This window comes from Aphelocoma coerulescens, chromosome 1, assembly GCF_041296385.1.
Source record: "Aphelocoma coerulescens isolate FSJ_1873_10779 chromosome 1, UR_Acoe_1.0, whole genome shotgun sequence".
Taxonomy (NCBI): domain Eukaryota; kingdom Metazoa; phylum Chordata; class Aves; order Passeriformes; family Corvidae; genus Aphelocoma; species Aphelocoma coerulescens.
Window position 1 is genome coordinate 70,965,222 of NC_091013.1, and position 16,990 is coordinate 70,982,211.

The 16,990-nt window shown below is 40.7% G+C and overlaps 2 protein-coding genes across 7 annotated transcripts in view; one reads left to right on the plus strand and one right to left on the minus strand.

The window, feature by feature from the left end:
- Positions 1 to 14,342, minus strand: part of BRCA2 (BRCA2 DNA repair associated) — a 37,226-nt gene extending 22,884 nt beyond the window's left edge. Inside the window, exons 1-10 of one of the 5 annotated variants that reach the window (XM_069012306.1) lie at positions 14,009 to 14,342; positions 11,390 to 11,493; positions 10,490 to 10,741; positions 8,427 to 8,532; positions 7,592 to 7,644; positions 7,439 to 7,479; positions 7,229 to 7,340; positions 5,626 to 5,681; positions 4,564 to 4,678; positions 664 to 1,827 (exon numbers count right to left, since the gene is read on the minus strand). In XM_069012306.1, coding sequence (XP_068868407.1) covers positions 664 to 1,827; positions 4,564 to 4,678; positions 5,626 to 5,681; positions 7,229 to 7,340; positions 7,439 to 7,479; positions 7,592 to 7,644; positions 8,427 to 8,532; positions 10,490 to 10,741; positions 11,390 to 11,493; positions 14,009 to 14,037 — 2,032 coding nt within the window. In that variant the 5' untranslated portion in view covers positions 14,038 to 14,342. Of the gene's footprint in view, positions 1 to 663; positions 1,828 to 4,563; positions 4,679 to 5,625; positions 5,682 to 6,467; positions 6,660 to 7,228; positions 7,341 to 7,438; positions 7,480 to 7,591; positions 7,645 to 8,426; positions 8,533 to 10,489; positions 10,742 to 11,389; positions 11,494 to 12,105; positions 13,126 to 14,008 lie in introns of those variants that run through there. The other 4 variants (XM_069012301.1, XM_069012311.1, XM_069012315.1 and 1 more) reach the window with 4 other exon arrangements.
- A 151-nt stretch (positions 14,343 to 14,493) lies between these two features.
- On the plus strand, positions 14,494 to 16,586 carry ZAR1L (zygote arrest 1 like). 2 transcript variants are annotated; one of them, XM_069012435.1, is made up of 4 exons: positions 14,494 to 15,134; positions 15,546 to 15,638; positions 15,786 to 15,860; positions 16,263 to 16,586. In XM_069012435.1, exons 1-4 carry the CDS (start codon positions 14,526 to 14,528, stop codon positions 16,404 to 16,406), a joined length of 921 nt encoding a protein of 306 aa, XP_068868536.1. In that variant the 5' UTR covers positions 14,494 to 14,525; the 3' UTR covers positions 16,407 to 16,586. The 2 variants fall into 2 exon arrangements, with proteins under 2 accessions (XP_068868536.1, XP_068868544.1); XM_069012443.1 differs by lacking the exon at positions 15,546 to 15,638.
- The last annotated feature ends 404 nt before the right edge of the window (positions 16,587 to 16,990 follow it).

Below are 16,990 nucleotides of genomic sequence, written 5' to 3' on the forward strand. Positions count from 1 at the left end.
CGCCTTGACAAGGCTGGAGGTCTGTTTAACCTAATTATGTTCTAACAGTCAGAAACAAGAGTTGGCTGCAGTTAATGCTACAAGGTGAAAAATAAAAAAAAAGTTTTTAGTTGTAAAGAAATTTGAAAAGATGGGCTTCAACTCCTTATGTCTCAACATAAGGATTTGTTTCAAATTTAATGTACTTCAACTCCTAATATAAAGTAATTCTAGCAAGAACAACAGCTTCTAAAAGTAGGAGCATGTGCTTGCTTTCATTATATTGTTTTTTAAAGTATTTTGTGGTTTTAGGAAGAAACAGATGTAGAGTCTTAAAGCACTTAATTCTAGAAAACTAACTATACACCTTTACGATTCTTTACGATCACTTAAAAGTTATCAACTCAGACAGAATGGCCCTTGACACTACAGATGTATAACCAGCATTGACAAAGATAAATAACTGTCAATTAGAATAATGGCTCTGGGTGGAAGTTTCTATTCCAGAAAAGGAATAATAATCCTTATCACTATATAACAGAACAATCCCATACACTGATTCCCAATTGCACAGCTACTTTTCCACAAACACAAGGTTTTACATGATTTATCTGAAACATTTACATGAAAGGTTCATAACAAATAATGAATCATCCACAAACGATGAAAAGCTTAATTATATACCTTGCTCAACATCACTGGCCACCTGACAGCCTCTAAACTTGCATGAATCAGATTCCGAATGTGGTAATACAGTATGAATAGGTGATTCAGAGGTTACTTCTTTTTGTATTTTTTCTTCTTGATACAGTAAAGTATTATTAATTCTATAAATAAATCTTTTGGATCTCTTTCTCAAGCTGGGTAACATCTTCAGGCTTTTAAAACCAGACTTTGTTAGAGTATTTTCACTATTTATTAAATGTAGGTCATAGTTATCTGGAGATGCGGCATTACACACAAGTGGGTGAGACAGAACATCAGTTATGACCGATTTAGAAGTTGCTTTTAAATGCTTGGAAAAGTTGCCACTGTAGACTACAGAATATTCAGTGACATTTGTATGTTCAATTAAAAAAGAATTACAGTTTAAGAAGCTCATTTTGGAAACCTCAGCTGCACATCCTTTTACTAACTCTGGCTCTTGAACACTCAACGACACAGATTTTACTGGAGTTATTTCTGATGTTGGGTTGTTCTCAGTGTTTTTCATTTCATGGCATTTTTCTGCCAAATTGACACTCAACAGCTTTTGTGCTTTTATCAAGCCTGAAGTGTTCAGTAAAGATGTTTCCACAGCATCATCCTTGGCCATTAGTACTGACTTTTCTTGTAAGTCACAGGGTGGAGAGCCACATACAGACATCTCCAGGTGAGTTACATCAAGATCAGACAAGTTCAGCTGAGACCACTGGCTTGATGGAGACTGCACACGTTCTTTCACAGGCCTCTCAATCTCAAAGGACTTGTGTGTTCTATAATCACGCACATCTCCTGTGTTCCTAAGTGACTCCAATTCCTTTTCGTGTCCTATTAAACAGCCATCTTTACCATCTCCCATATCTTCACTGGTGTTTTGGAGTAAAGAACCATTCTTTCCAGTAGAGTGGCTGTTTTCAGTCCAGCTATTTGTTTTGATTTCATGTGAAATGCCAGTCTTTCTTCTATTAGGCTGCTCAGAGGGAACATCCCCCTTTTCTTGTGTTTTATCTGGATTTATCTCATATTTCTCTACTGCATCCAGAGCAAGTGGCATCAGCAGAAGAGTTCCACTGGACTTAGCTGGCATGCTGAATGTGTCCTCAAAGCTATCCATCTCACCAAGTAAGCCATCTAACACCTCCAATTCTAAAGAGTTTAGAGAAGATGAAGAGAGGAAAAGAAGTAAGAAATTAAGCTTTAGAAAATAACTTGGGAACAGTATTGATAAGTAGAGCTTTCAATTTGATAGTCATTACCTTTACTCAGGAGTGAGCTGGTAAAGATAAAACTAAGCAGCTGTTAGAGGAGACAGGAGGCAAAGGAATACATGTAAATGCCCTGGCCTCCCGAGCTCCGTGGTGGTTAAAGTTGCCAAGATGAAACCTAGCTGTCTCAAAAGAGCATTTTTTCCCCTACAGACAGAGAATGAGTAGTAAATTTGACAAGATAAATGTTTCAATTTTTTTCTTCCAAAATTTATACCTGATTGTAGGTACCAGACATGTTAAGAGCTGCCTATGGTGATCTGTAACTGGCAGCTAAAGCTATATATAGACATATATAATCTTATATAAAGATTAATTTATTGTCTTCTACTATGAATAAAATAGTATAGTATCTAGAAAGATCTAGAAATATTCTCAATCTTTTAATTGATAAGGAAGCTTTTACGTAGTTCCATGATTGGAACAAATATTAGAAAAATAATGAGAATTTTTTGATTGTGTTTAGAAACAACATGCAATGGGGAAAAAATAACTCAAACCCTCCTTTGTAGAGCTTATACATGCCAAATAAAAACATTACCTTCTCAAATGTATGAAATGAGACCCACTTATCAGAACAGTCCACATTCAAAAATATAGCTAGATTTCACTTGCAGAATACTTTTTAAACCTTTTTCATATCAAAGAAATCATAATGAAGTACTTAGAAAACATCAGGGTCCTCTGTCTTCTCTAGGCACATAACCAATGGTTCAACTTTTTCCATAAGCTTTTTTTAGGTACAATTTCTTTAATTTACAACTCTATAACTTTCCCTACTAGAACTTTTAAATAGCCTAATATCCAATATTTTCCATCTGGAAGCCCACTGAACATTTCCCAGTACTTGGTCACACACATCCAATTATTTGTAATACATCCATTATGGGTTCATGCTGACATTGTAGACACAGAAAGTTACTCATTCTCTTTACTTCCTATTTTTTGCCTGCGTGGCAAATGGCATCTCAAAAAGAAGAAACTGTAACACTACAGATTGAGTGTACAGGTAGGTAATTTTCCTTTACTGAAATAGGTTCCTCTGAAGCAACTTCTGTGTCCATATTCTTTAGTCCTGTGGTAACTTGTCAGTAGAACTTTCTAAAAAGACACAGCTTATTTCTTCTTACTTAAACAAGAGACATTACCTTTTACGATTAAAGAAAACAAGGATTATCTGAAAGACTGTACAGATACTGTCTGTACACTGAATAGTCTCACTCCAGAGAGAAACAAAGATCAAGGGAATTCATTTTGACTTCTAAACTCACTGGAGGGCAATATTATTTGATGGTTTGATATATTATGATCTCTCTTATTTTCTTTAACTGAAATAAAATGTATGCCTAATAAAACTTACTGTACTTTACGATCATACAACACTATTTCAGAGAAAACCAACACCTGAAAGGTACAAATGTGGAAGATTGAGGTGTCCTTTTTTCACGTGGCATCTTCAAATGCCAAATTAATTACTATCAAAAAGGGAATACATAGGAAAAGGGAAACATCTGCAAGTTATTTGAAACTCTAAGCCAAATGGTTTTCTTCTCGCTCTTATTTTTCTCAGACATTGTTTTAACTGGTTTTCTCTACTGTAGTATGCAATGTAATACGACCTACTGGAACACAGACCAAGACATTCATTTGTCCTTAATTTCTAAAACTTTTTTACTAATTACTTCAATACATTTACTACCAAATACATTCTTCTCAGCACATAGGAACCTACAATATGAAAACAGTAAGCCTAACACTGCAAGCAACAATGCTTCCTGACCCCAGCATTCTCAGCCCTCCTTATCGAATTCTAAACTGATTCTTTCACGGTTCTTACATGTACCACCAAACACTATTTTTAAGGCAGTCCATTCAATTCAGATAAGGAGGTATACAATCCTAAGGATATAATGTCCTGTCTAGCCCACGTGAATCCCTACGGCACCCTTTTACACCCATGCATGCCGAACAAATTTCTGGTAATAATCTCCCCTTCTGCCATCATTTCTCAACTCAAAAAAATAAAAAAACCTCCCACTGGAATGTACACTTCCACTTGTTCACTAACATGGTCTAAAAACACAGAATGAAAACATTTTTTCCCTTGTCTTGTATATTTTCTGCATTCATTTAAGAAAAGCTAAAAACATTCTTTTTTCCTAAAGATTTTGTCACATTTTGAACTACCTATTTTGAATGGGTGAAGTAAATGAAGAAAGAATGCAGCAAGATCAAAAAACAAGCTCACCCTGCTGAGGTGAAACTTCATGATAAAGTTAGGCCTACTCAATAGCTAGAAGCAGTAGTCTTGCTCCCCCTTGAGCCTGTACCATTTTTCTCTCTCAGCTCTCCCACAGTCTCACCTCTCCAGCTGCAGTGAACACACTTCACAGTACTAATCTGGTTGTTGTCCAGTGGCACCGTAATCTGACTTTCATAGTTTAACCAGGACACTGATTTAATACACTCCCTTTTTTAAGGCTAGAATCAATTCAGGGACTGAGAGTACACAGCTGGCAGAACAAACAAGCACTAACAACAGCCCAAAACACAAAATGTAGTTTTAGCCTCAGAGTTCCTTCACAGAATACTCATTAGGTAAAGCATTAATGCATACCCAAATCTTTGATGTCATCTTCAGCATTTAGCTTTACTGGCTCTGGTACAGACAGCATACTTGCATCGCTTATCCCAGGACATTCATCATGCTTGGAAAAATAGTTGTGCAAAATCTGCAAACCAAAGACAAAAGCTGTTATATTATGTACCAATAAGCTCTGTCAAGGACAGAACTCTAAACATTTACTGCAGTACCAGACTAATGCTCCATCTCTTAAAATGAAATATAACATTTTCACAGGTACACGTGAAAAACAAATAGGCAGATAATCCCCACTTTTGATGCAAATCAGGTTCCATTCTACAGTCACCTTAAGGGCAGTGAATGGGTTCAGCAGTTTACTGTAAGCCTCTCAAAAAGGGAACAATGGAGATATGAGAAAGGACAAAGACGTTCTGCTTTTTTTCACTTGTAACGGTTTGTTAACTGTGAAGTTTCAGGTCGTTAAGGATCAAACTTAAATTTGTAATTGAATCCTTTTAGTGCCATCCTTGGTTTTCAGTCTCAATAATCATTCAGCTTTCTCAATAATCATTTCAGCTTTCACACAGAGTAAAATTACAATTATGCAAGAACTCTCCTGACCACTATCAAAAGACTGAAATGAAAACTCAATTTCAACTCTTGATTGTAGTGGTTGAGAGCAAGAGGTTATTCCCAGACAGTAACTTCCAAAAGTTTGACAGAAGTAGGAAAAAACCAGACAAACCAATCCTCAGATAAGTAGCATAATTCAGTTCCTAGGTTTGATTTCGCTCTCAATAATACTGAGTGCAGCTGAAGCCAAGTTGTTTGTGGAGGGGGGAAGGGTTGGTTTGTTTTTTCTTTTAATAAACACAGCAAAAAATATTTCTCAGAGAGGGTTATTTGTGAAAACACATTCTATACCCATATACTGCAAATTTAGTTTTGTGAGAAGTAACTTTTTTAAAAACAGCCAGATAGGAGAGCTTAAACTGAAAACGACAGAATTTTTTCTTCTTGGCTCAAGGCATGTAAACATGTAACCAAATAGCTTAACTGAAATTAAAGAACAACATAGCTCTTAGAACTACTTACTCTATCAACTTTTCCATCCTGTTGCTTTGCTCCAGAAATAGAATCATTCTCTCTAGCTTTAGAAGAAAGACAGATAAGTCAATTTATTTTCTCCCAAGTGATCTGCTGACTGTGTTCAAATACAGCTGTGTTTTGGGATGGTTTCATTGGATTATTTTAAATGCCACTCAATTCTGTAAATAAAAAAACCTACTAAAAACTGAAAGTTCTAGCTAAAAAGTCATACAGATGAGGCTGAAGGACAGTGTACAAAAGCAGTTTTGTAACAGCACAAACCACCCCAAATCACAGGTTATGGTTTCTGCTATGTTTCCTTAAAACAGCACTGCCACTCCCCTTTCAAACAGTTATTTATGGCACTACTCCCCCTTTTCTTCTGTCCAAAGATCCGGATGAGATCTTCAAGCCTGTCAGGAATTTGGGTTTTTTCCCCACTTCCTCCCAAAATAGCAGTACTATCTTTGCTTTTGTTACAGAATGAGAACGTGAACCCTATTTTTAAAACGCCTGAAGAGCAGTATATTAAAATGTTTCATAGACATAGCACACAGGTGGCAGTAGGCAGAGAGTATAATATCACTAGTATAAAATACTAGGCTTATCCAAGACATGGGAGAATGAGAGCTCAAACCACAGCTCATCTCCCAGGACATCATCATTAAGGTATGGATACTTCTGCCAGCCTTTCTTTTCAGCTCACACCTTTCTGGACCAAAGAACACCCAAAATGGCCAAACTCAATAGCCTTGTGAATGGTACCACCCCCTTCCTCCCAAAAGAGATTCCCAGTTCCAGCATTCATTCTTAATATGCTTCATATGCTCTATAGAGTGATAGTTTACCAACATGACAAAGAGCGATGTCAGGAGCTAAGGAGACACATCCAGGTTTTCCCATTTTCTCAAGAATTTTCATCAACAAATCATACAGTCAAATTTCATTTTGCTTATCATATGCTAATGAAATCTCACTTTCTCCAACACCTTAGGTTGAGGCTTGATGTTTATCATCACTGTTGGTTACCACTGAAGCAATTATCACCCACTCATTCTCATTCACAGCTCTGCTGACACAGCTGTTTGTGCAGCTGTGCAGTAAATGAGCTCCAGGAATTGCCCTGTCCAAACAACCCAGGAAATACCAACCCAGGAGCTCGGGTCTTCAATTGGATGAGTATCCCAGTCTCTCTCGCTGGATTGATATGATGGCAGGCACAGTGAGAGTGGTTAAAAATGCTGAAGGCAACACTGCTGGTGGGAGGTTTACTCAGCAGGCCACCTCCTCACACTTCATAAACAAACCCATTTAACTTAGCCCAATAGTTTCTAGTTTTGTGATAAGACAAAGCAAACATTATCTAATCCTCTTCCTATGCTTTGCTATGTTATTTCTAAATTTATATTCCCTAACCCCTCAGACAAAGAAAGAAAACTTCTGAAAAGTTTTCTGTTTAGAGCTGCATTATCTAAAGTCACCCACTAAGCATCTCTGTAAGAATTTTGTCTTTTTTTAGTTAAAAAACCAAACAGTTCGTACTACTGAGTGAACTTCCAGTGTCAAACCCAGTTTTTAACCCTTAGCAATTGGTCATTTTTAGAAATACCTATTATCACTGTTTCACCAAGGGTAGGAGGTGTGGCTAAAGAACTTGACCAGGACATATCTGGATCCACTTCTGCTCCCAGACTTTCAGAAATACATTTTGGAGTTCTGACCTAGAAATACATTTAACAATCATATATGTAATTTCTATGCCAAATTCTAAATGTACAACTCAGGAAAAGGAGATAAAATGCATGAATAAAATCTCTACCTCTGAAAGTTTTGGTGTGCAAAACAAGCTTCCATGTGGTCCTAAAAAACATTATGTAAAAAGGACATTAAACAGTAACTAAAAAATGAAGATTTTTATCTAGAGATATAAAATATTTTGTAGAACCAAAAACCAAAGTACAAAAATACAAACCAGGGATATTATTTCTCTGAGGTGTTCTGTAAGTATTCCTTAAAATAGCTGGACTGCAAAACAAAATTAAAATCAAAATATTAATTGTACCTCTCAATTTCTGAAAATAATTGAATATTTCAAACATGACATCTATTACCTTTTCCATTATTTTTTTTCTTTGCACATGGTTATTTCCCTGACTAGATAAAACACGGATTTCTCCTAACCATCAGTCAATATTTTAAACATTACTGTAAGTCTACTGTAAACTGTAAAATGTTTCGTTTGAGAAATATTTTAATTTTCAGTGATTATTTGTCTGACAAGTAATAAATTTCAATGTAATAATATGCTGTATGAAACTAGGGAAATTGGCTTAACTGATTTTAATCACATAACTAGTTCAACTCTTCTTATAATCAGCATGAGTACTTTGATAAAATTTATCTGAAATACAAACATTTAAGTGTCAAAATCAAGGCTATTATTAAAAAAACCTCAGTAAATATTATCAACAGCTTTACTACTTGAGAAGCACACGATACATTGCTACTACTCTTTCTTTTGATGTTGAGGATTTGGAAAGCTGAAATAATGTTAAAAAATTATGTATTCCAGCTGTGAAAGAGTAGAAAAACAGGAAGAAAAATCACCTGAAAGCAAGGACATTTTCAAAATTAGCTAGTGTTTCATTTTCAACTCACTTAGCAACCTACAAGTATCATAAACTTATCAGACATACAAGATTATTCACTGCTCTTAAGAAGTTCAACAGTCAAATATGGTGGGTTAAATACTGCTTTTTGCTTAAGGTCCAGCTTATTTTCTATTTGTGTTGAATGACTTAGCATACCTAGCAGTGAGGCAGTTGTGGCAGGTACCAGGAGGAGAAGAAAGTATTTCATTTTCTTGGTCTATTTTTCTTCTTGTATTACTTGGGCTTATCAAATTCTCTCTATCTACAACATAGAATATAATAATCAACACAATTTTGCAAAACTCCAGGTAACAGTTTCAATTTTGATGTTTAAAACCAAGCTTTCAAAAAAAAAAAACAACCAAAAAAACCAACCCAACCCAAAAAAACCACTCAAAGAACCCCCAAAAAACCCCCAAACCCCAATGTTAATTTCTGTTCTAGTATCTTAAATATGTTCAGATTTTATATCCAAGCAGTGCTTCAAATGTTGTACTATAAAATGTTTTTATCAAACATGTTTCAAATGCACAGCCAAAAAGACCCCTCATTATGTCACTTTATTCTCTTGGTATTAATCAAGTCACATATTTCATTTCAGTTTTAATGTACTGCATTGTGCCTTTCTTGTCATTGCAGAAGTTATATACAATACATGCAAACAGAGCTCTGTTTCCCCTCAAATTTACTAAGTCATACACTTACTGATTCAAATAAGCAGCAAAAAGCAAAAATTATTTCCAGAACTGTTGTTGGAGTCACTGTCACCAGCATCTATTTATCTGCAAAGCATCTCCAAGCAAAAAAGGAGAAAGATTGCTCCCACCAAAGCAGCAGAATTCTCTGAACAGTGAGACCCTTACATGGACAAGCATCTACTCAAAGAAATTTCTACTCTTAAGTTTCCAAACAACCTTAGTATCAGAAATTACACTTTGGTTTGTGCATTTCTCTCTGCTTCTGAGTTCCTGAGTTCATATGCACAGCACAGCTGCATCCCAGTACCATATCAAAGTATGAAATCCATCAGCTCTCGTTTTCACAGGAGCCATTTGGCTCTAACCAAGAAAATATAATATCTTGGGCAGGACATGTGAACTTGGCACATATGCAGAGCAAAACTGACCATTTTGAAATAAACAATCATAAGGTTCCTTTCTTTGCCATTTACGAAACTGCCAAATGAAATTCCTGAAACCAAGAATTCCCTAGGGACTTAACACCGTAAAATACAAATAGCTACATTTAGAAGAAACATGTTCTCAGCAGAAGTTCAGCAGCAAACTTCAGCAAAACAAAGAGAGTAGCAATATTCCATGGAAGTGGGGTTACAAAGTATACTTGAACTGAGGCACAGCTCTAACCCTTCACAGAATTTGCTTCACAATCTAAGAACAATTCTGGTAATAAAGTGAGTCTTTTCTGTTTCTCTATAACCTGGTTAGAAAAGTTTATCAGAAGGACACAGACACAGCAGATGTACCAATCAGATACTTCAGGAATGGGGTTAAATACTTCTATAGAAGAGATTCTTACATACAATCTTGCTTACATTCTCCATAGAAAAGATTCTTCTCTCCATCCAAGGAGGGCGGGTACATCAGAAAGGAGCAGAGCGACATGTACTCTCCCATGACGTACTTGGGATTTGGAAATAATGTATGACAAGTACCTCATAAAATTCCTTTCTTTTCCAAATGGAAAAATGTAATTTCTTTCCATAACATACTATTTTAGAAATGTAAAAAGCTTAGTGCATCTAAATCTTTCCAAGAAAGGTTAATGAGGGCCCTACAGATTGCCTCACACTTTGTCATGATAAGGATGATTCTCTCCCTTGACAAGATTTTCAGAAATTTTGCATAAAACAAAAATGAGATGGTTAAAAAAAATCCATTCTGATTCACATTCAACAGGTTATACAGATAAGTTCATATCTCCTTATATTAACAGTATTTAGAGTGTGTGGACTACAACAGTATCTTTTATACAGGGAACTCAGCATAATCTATATTATTAGCTTATCACAAAGTTGAATTCACTATTAATTCTGCATTTTTACAGATGATCTTCAGAAGACTACTAAATTAAGCTTGTCACACAGTTCCTGCAGTAGCATTATCTATTACATTAATAATCATAATAAAAAAGTATCTTGCTTCTGAAGGCACAAGCAAGGCACAAGCCTTTAAGTACAACTTAAAAAAAAAGTTACTCACTTGCTCCTATTTTTTTCTGATCTGGCTCTTTTTCAGGAGAAGAACAAGGTGGCAATATTGCATTTTGTTCTTTAAAAAGCAGCGGGGTTGATGCCAGCTGACTGTACGTAGAAGGTTTTGTCCTTGGAGTTTTAAAAGCTGTTTGATCAAGCCAGCCAGAAGGCCCATCAACCTCTCTGAACAATTTGGGCTCATATGGGGGTGCTTCTGCGCTGAGTTCTTCAAACCAGTTGAGACTGATAGGCCCTAAATCTATGAAGGGAAAGATACAGAAAACCGCATGAAAAAGAAAAAGGATCCTCCATGGAGGACGTGAAAATACACCAGGCATTTAAATGCTAACAGCAAAACACATTGCTTCTTCCATTGCCAAACTCCTGGTTCATTTGTTTCTAGATGACTTTGAACTCTGATAACCATAAAAGATGGTTATGGTTTAAAAAAGGAATGTCTGCCCAAATTCTCAGACCATTAACAAAACGAACTGAAGGACCAGAAAAATATCCAGTTTGTTTAAAATTACAACAATACTCTGGCGTTTAGAGTCTCTCTTGTTTTGCTCAGACAGGCAAGTTAAACGGGTTCCTTTTAAAATTAACAACTACCACAGGAGCACTTAGCAGAAGACTAAGCTTGGTCTGCATGTGGGTACATTTAGAGGTGACAACTCTAAATAAGCACGTACAAGAAGTAACTAAGCATACATCATGGGAAAAAACTACAAATAAAAATTTGAAGCAGTCTATAAAAAGTAGGTATGAGCAAATACAGATTTGGGGCAAGAACAGTAGCTAATAACCTGCATAATGTTTTCCTGTGGAACTTACAGCAAATGTGTATAAAATATTGGTGGCCAGAAAGCAATCCTAATAACAATTGTTTACTTTAGATAAGCTGTACCTGATTCACTGCAGTGTGCCTTAAATATTTCAAAGAAAGTTGGTCTTTCCACAGGTTTGCAAGCCATTTTCTTATCCATTACATTACTGGAACAGTTGAAAAGCCTGAGAAGAAATAAGAAAACACTTTCATACAGTGCTGTTTGAATGTGTTAGGCCTGCTTTCCTGCATTTTTTGGTGTGCCACAGCCCAGCTTGTTCAGCTTTGACTGTGATGTGAGCATTCAAACACCACAGTGATGAACATGGTGGGCAAGAGCATAGGGAATTATATCAGAGACAATACTCAGCAAACACAAGAGAAAAGTAAGATAGAATGGGCAGAACACTTCTGAGGTATTTTATGCACAAATCAAAACCCCACACTCACTACAACCTGTTAGGATAGAATATGTACTATCACTTATGTACTCCTACAACCATTACAACTTACATGTCAAGAATTTGATTCAGTTATTTTCAAGTGGAGCAGACACTGCCAGTTTCATAGTTCCTTTAAAAAAACATGTATAAATAAGCCCATAGTGAGACTTCACCGTTTAACACGTTTATGGCTTCCACAGCAAAAGCTGTTTCCCACACGATGCCCGCGTTACACGCGCTGCCTTACCAAAACCATGGGAAAGACGGGGACTTTAAATTAGGGCAAGGGCTGCACTAAAACAGAATAGCAAAGAACGTTTCCTAAGAAGTATATTTTCAAAAGAGCGATGTGACCTGTCAGCGCTGCTTTCCGTGAGGGGAAGCTCCTTCCGGGCAATGCCCACGCACGGAGCGCGGCCTGCGCAGCCCCCCCGGGTCACCGCGGGGTCTCCGGGGACGGGCCCAAACCCCCCTTCCCCACACCCGGTGACTGCAGACCCCCGGCGGGCTGCGACGAGAGAGAGACCTCCGAGGGGCGGCAGTGACACCCCCGAGGGGCGGCAGTGACACCGCCAGGGCACAGCGCGGCCCCGGGGCAGGGCCGAGCCACCCGCGGGGCCGTTACCTGCCGGCGGCGCCTCGGGCGGGGCGGCGGCCGCAGCATCGCCTCACGCAGGGGAAGGGGCAGGCGGGGCGGGCAGGGAAGGCGGCGGAGAAGGAGGGGGCAGCGCCGACCCCCAACCCGGCCGCCCCGTTCGAAGCTTGGCGCCAACGCAGCCCCACGCCTGCGCAGCGGGAGCATCCGCCGGTCCCGCCCTCCGCCGCAGTCGCCTCCCGCAAGGAGGCGGCGAACCGCCCCCGCCTCGGCCGCGGCAGCCTGCCGTGCACGGGGTCGGGCATTGCGGCGGTGGGACGCGTGGTGCCCGCCGCAAAGGCTGTGCTCCCGTAGCTGACTCCGCACAGTACAGAAAGGGAGCGTGCCCTGAGCCAGGATGGCCGCCAGCAGCTTCACTCACGCCTGCTAGGGACGAGGGACTGAAGTACCACATCCACGGCCGACATGACCCACGTTGCTGCGCAACAGTAGCTAACACAACCTCCCCGGGAAAGGCTGCGGAAGGCTCACAGCAGCAGTGCCGTGGGGAAGTGTCACGGCCTGTGCAAGCCTCAGCCTCCGCTTCTCGGGTGGTTTTGTAGGCCTTGACACATGAAATGGTTGTTGATGTTCCAATAAAGAGAATGTTACTATCCTCCACATACATGTCCATTCCCACTTTATCTCCTGATTAAATTCTTGGCTTTGGCAATGGAACAACTTCAAGATGGGTGGAACACTCTTTCCACCAACAACTTTGTGTTTACCATCTTCATTTTAGCGGGATGTTCATCTGTTCTTGTGCCATAGAACGGTTTCTTTCTACCTCTCCACACCAGTCCTTATTTTGCACAGTTTTATCACATCACCTGCTTAGTCATCTGTCACTTTCTTCTGTTTCTTGTCATACAATAATCTTCCATATCCCTCATCCTTTCAAGAAACTTTAAATTCTGATCCTGCAGTGTTCTGGGGAGCCATAGTAACTGTTTATTCCCAAAGCATTTTAGAGGAAGTCAAACGGCTGTTTTAAAGGATGACATGTATTTTCCAACTTAATTTCCATCCCCATTCCCAACGCACCCTAACAACTTACTCTTTTTGCAGCCACACTGCAGTCAGTCATTCAGTGTTAACATGGCCATCTCGATACCCTATTTTTGCTTTGAGTTGATGCCAACAGTGCTTTGAAAACCTAAGCACAATGTGGAGCCTTGAGACATGTTTCTTTTAATTATGATGAATGTGTTTCCTGAATCTTGGCCTCTTTTTGCCCTGTAAAAATGCTGTTTCTTACTGATTTATCTCAGACCCTTGAAAGTGTCAAATACACTATGAACATTTAAAGACATCATCCCTATCAGGTCTTCTCGAGCCTCTCTCGCTGGCCAACTGAATTTTATAAAGCAATGCATTTATAGAGATGGTGAAGAGTCATACAAAGAAAGTGTCTCACATCACAGCAGTTCCAGGGATTTAAGGGTTCTCCAGTCTCTAAAGGCTTACATACACAGTTTGGATGATTTAATTACATTATTTTAACTATATTACCTTAAAATTGAACTAAAGTGATGCAGTTATGGAAGAAGGACTAATATACAAGTGCTTGTATTACTAACACTTATTTCATTATACAGGTATTAAGCCTCTGCTTTCCCTTACTTCAGTTTGTAGGCACAAGTATATTCCATCTCTTCCTAAAGCAGTTGAGTAGAAAAGCTCCAGGTAGATAATGCCCAAGTAATGGAACAATAAGGATGCTCAGATCTTTTAATATCGGTAAAGACTTCTTTTCAGAGATGTAATTGCCTGAATTCTTTGCTCAGCTCTCCGGGGGACACCGAGTTTATCTGGACTTTGTTAGTTTCCCAAACCCCCTTTTCCTCCTTTTAAAACCATAAGCAGAAGGAACTGTGAGCATGCAGGCTTCTCCTCACTACGCAGGCCGTAGTTGTCCCAGCTGTGGCTGAATGACATCTCTTCATCATTACAGAGTCTTGCAGAGAAGGAAGGAAGGAAGGAAGGAAGGCAGGCAGGCAGGCCGGCCGGCCTTCCCTTGCCATCAGCCCTCCCTCCCCCAGCTGGCCCCACTTTCCCCATCAATTAGCAACCATTAGCTCCCCAGGTAAGATAAAAGCAGGGTAGGGGGACAGGTAGGGCTAGCTCAGCGGCGATAATCATGGACAGCTTTGTCTGTTCCCCCTTCAGTACGTACCAGGGCTTCAGGAGCAGTCCCGCGCTCGGCCGTGGCTGGGACCCTGCGGCCAAGCAGCCCAGCTGGAAGCAGAGCAAGAGCGGCGGCATCAGTCCCTTCCTCGGGGGACCCTTCACGCCGCTGCCCTCCGAGTACCTGGACAGCTACCGGCGGGCGCAGCTCCAGGCGCTGCTGTCGCAGATGGGCCCCGCGCTGGCGCCGCGGCCGCGCCGGGCCAGCACGAAGGAGGCGGCGGTGCAGGTGAGCCTGCGGGCCGACGCGGCCGTGCAGTGCTCGCTGGGGCCGCGCACGCTGCCGCCCACCCGCGCCTTCGGCCCCGCCGCGCTGCGGGCCCCGGGACGCCTCGCCCTCTACTCACCCGCGCCCGACCGCCGCTTCTTCGCGCTGCCCGAGGCCGCGCCGCCTCTGGAGAAGGCAGCGCCGTCGGAAGCGCCGGCTGATGACACCCCGACGGCGGACAGCGGCGAGGAGCAGCAGGAGGGCCCGGCGGGGGCCGCGCTGCCGCCGCGCCAGGAGCCGCTGGGGACGCGGCGGGAGGAGACCGCGGCTCCCAGGCAGCGAGCTGCCTTCCAGGTGCGCTGGGATGGGGCGGGAGGCGAGCCCTCAAGCAGCGCTGCCAGGATTACCTCACGAGCAGCATGGTGGTCCCCGGGTTGGCTCTGGCTCACCTAGAGCAGAAGAGCCTCTAGCCTGCAAAAACCCACACGTATGGATCAAAGCATCTCGCAGAATGGTTTGGGCTGGAAGGGATCTTAAAGATCATCCAGTTGCAACCCTCCTTCCATGGGCAGGGATGCCACCCACTAGACGACGTTGCTCAGAGCCCCATTTAATACAGCTTCGAATATTTCCATGAATGGAGTGTCCATGACTTTCCCGGGCAGCCTTTTTCAGTGTCTCACCATCCTCGGAGTAGTAGTGAAGGGAGCGGGGCTGGGTGTTCTCAGGGTGCTGGATGATGCTCAGTGAACTCTGTCTCTGCAGTTCTTGGAGCAGAAATATGGCTATTTCCACTGCAAAGACTGCAAGACCAGATGGGAGAGTGCTTACGTGTGGTGCATTTCTGGAAGCAACAAGGTAGTTAACAAGTAATTTCTTTTCTCCTGAGACTTCTAAGAATGGCATAAAATCTCTGACAAATTGGATGTTTTGGCACAAATTTAGGTACCTGTACAGAACACCTTGAATAAGTCTCTGTAGTAACAGACCTTGCCTTTTTTTCAGGTGTACTTCAAGCAGCTCTGTCGCAAATGCCAAAAGGGCTTTAATCCCTATCGAGTGGAAGCAATCCAGTGCCAGGTAAGTTAACTGTACTCCATTAAGACTGTCAGATGTTATCATATACACTAATACTGTTGTTGAATTTGATATTGACTTTATCTGGAAGAAGACTTGATTTCATCAAAATACTAGGAAATGCTATTTGGGAAAGGTGTAATGGGGTAGGCCTCCTTCCTCCTGTAGATAGCTTACATGAACAGTTGTCATACAGCATTATGGCTTGCTACACATAAGGTAAGGTTTTGTGCTTCTAGGTGAGAAGGCTCTGACACCTTAAATCCACAGGGGTTTTACCACAAGAGCTCTTACGTGTTTCAGCCCCAATGTGTTGCTGTGATTAAGGAAAACCAAATGTCAGTCTAACATGAAGTGCATCCTGTTTGATCTACTACTACTACTAACATGTCTTCATTTCTTAAGATCTGTTCCAAGACTCGTTGTTCTTGCCCACAAAAGAAGAGACATATTGATCTCAAGAGGCCTCATCGCCAAGAACTCTGTGGCCGCTGCAGGGGCAAAAGGCTGTCCTGTGACAGCACTTACAGCTTCAAATACATTGTCTGATCCATGTGTCCTTTTCTGTTTTGTGCTTTGCACAGTCTGTCTATTGCGATGTTTTGACTTAAGGCTTTTGACCTGGCATTGGATAATGGATGAAGACTTTGGTATTATTGTATAAAGTATATAACTTCACTCTATATATGCTGTAAATAAAGTTCAATAAAAGTTTGCACTAGTTTGATACCCCTTCGTTTCATCTTCCTTGGACGAAAGAGGAAAGCATATCTGTAAGGAAGCAACCTTATTTGATTTCCTGAAAATAGTAGGCTTTGTTTTGAAGTCTCCAGGGAATGCTAAGATTCAAGCTACAATAGCGAGTTTTTCCTTCAGTCACTCAAACTGAACTAGGGTGGAAGATGCAAATATTCTGGAGCATGAAGTCTGGTGTAAATGCAAATGTCTTCCCCCTGTCTCTGTCAAATGTATATGTAAAAACTCACAGCTGCTAGGTCATCAAAGACTATCTGCCAGAAGAAGACCATGGCTGTAAAATAGGAGGGGAAAGGGTAAGCTGCCCATGTTTGAAAGGAGGAGGGGGAAAAACCTTCTGAATGGCAGTATCTGTGATAGTGTAAAAAAACACCTTT

Excerpts from the sequence above, each read along its gene's own strand:
- ZAR1L (XM_069012435.1), top strand. The coding sequence starts at position 14,526 with ATGGACAGCTTTGTCTGTTCCCCCTTCAGTACGTACCAGGGCTTCAGG. Across the intron at positions 15,135-15,545 it reads GGCAGCGAGCTGCCTTCCAG|TTCTTGGAGCAGAAATATGG; the intron begins GTGCGCTGGGAT and ends CTGTCTCTGCAG. Across the intron at positions 15,861-16,262 it reads TGGAAGCAATCCAGTGCCAG|ATCTGTTCCAAGACTCGTTG; the intron begins GTAAGTTAACTG and ends TCATTTCTTAAG.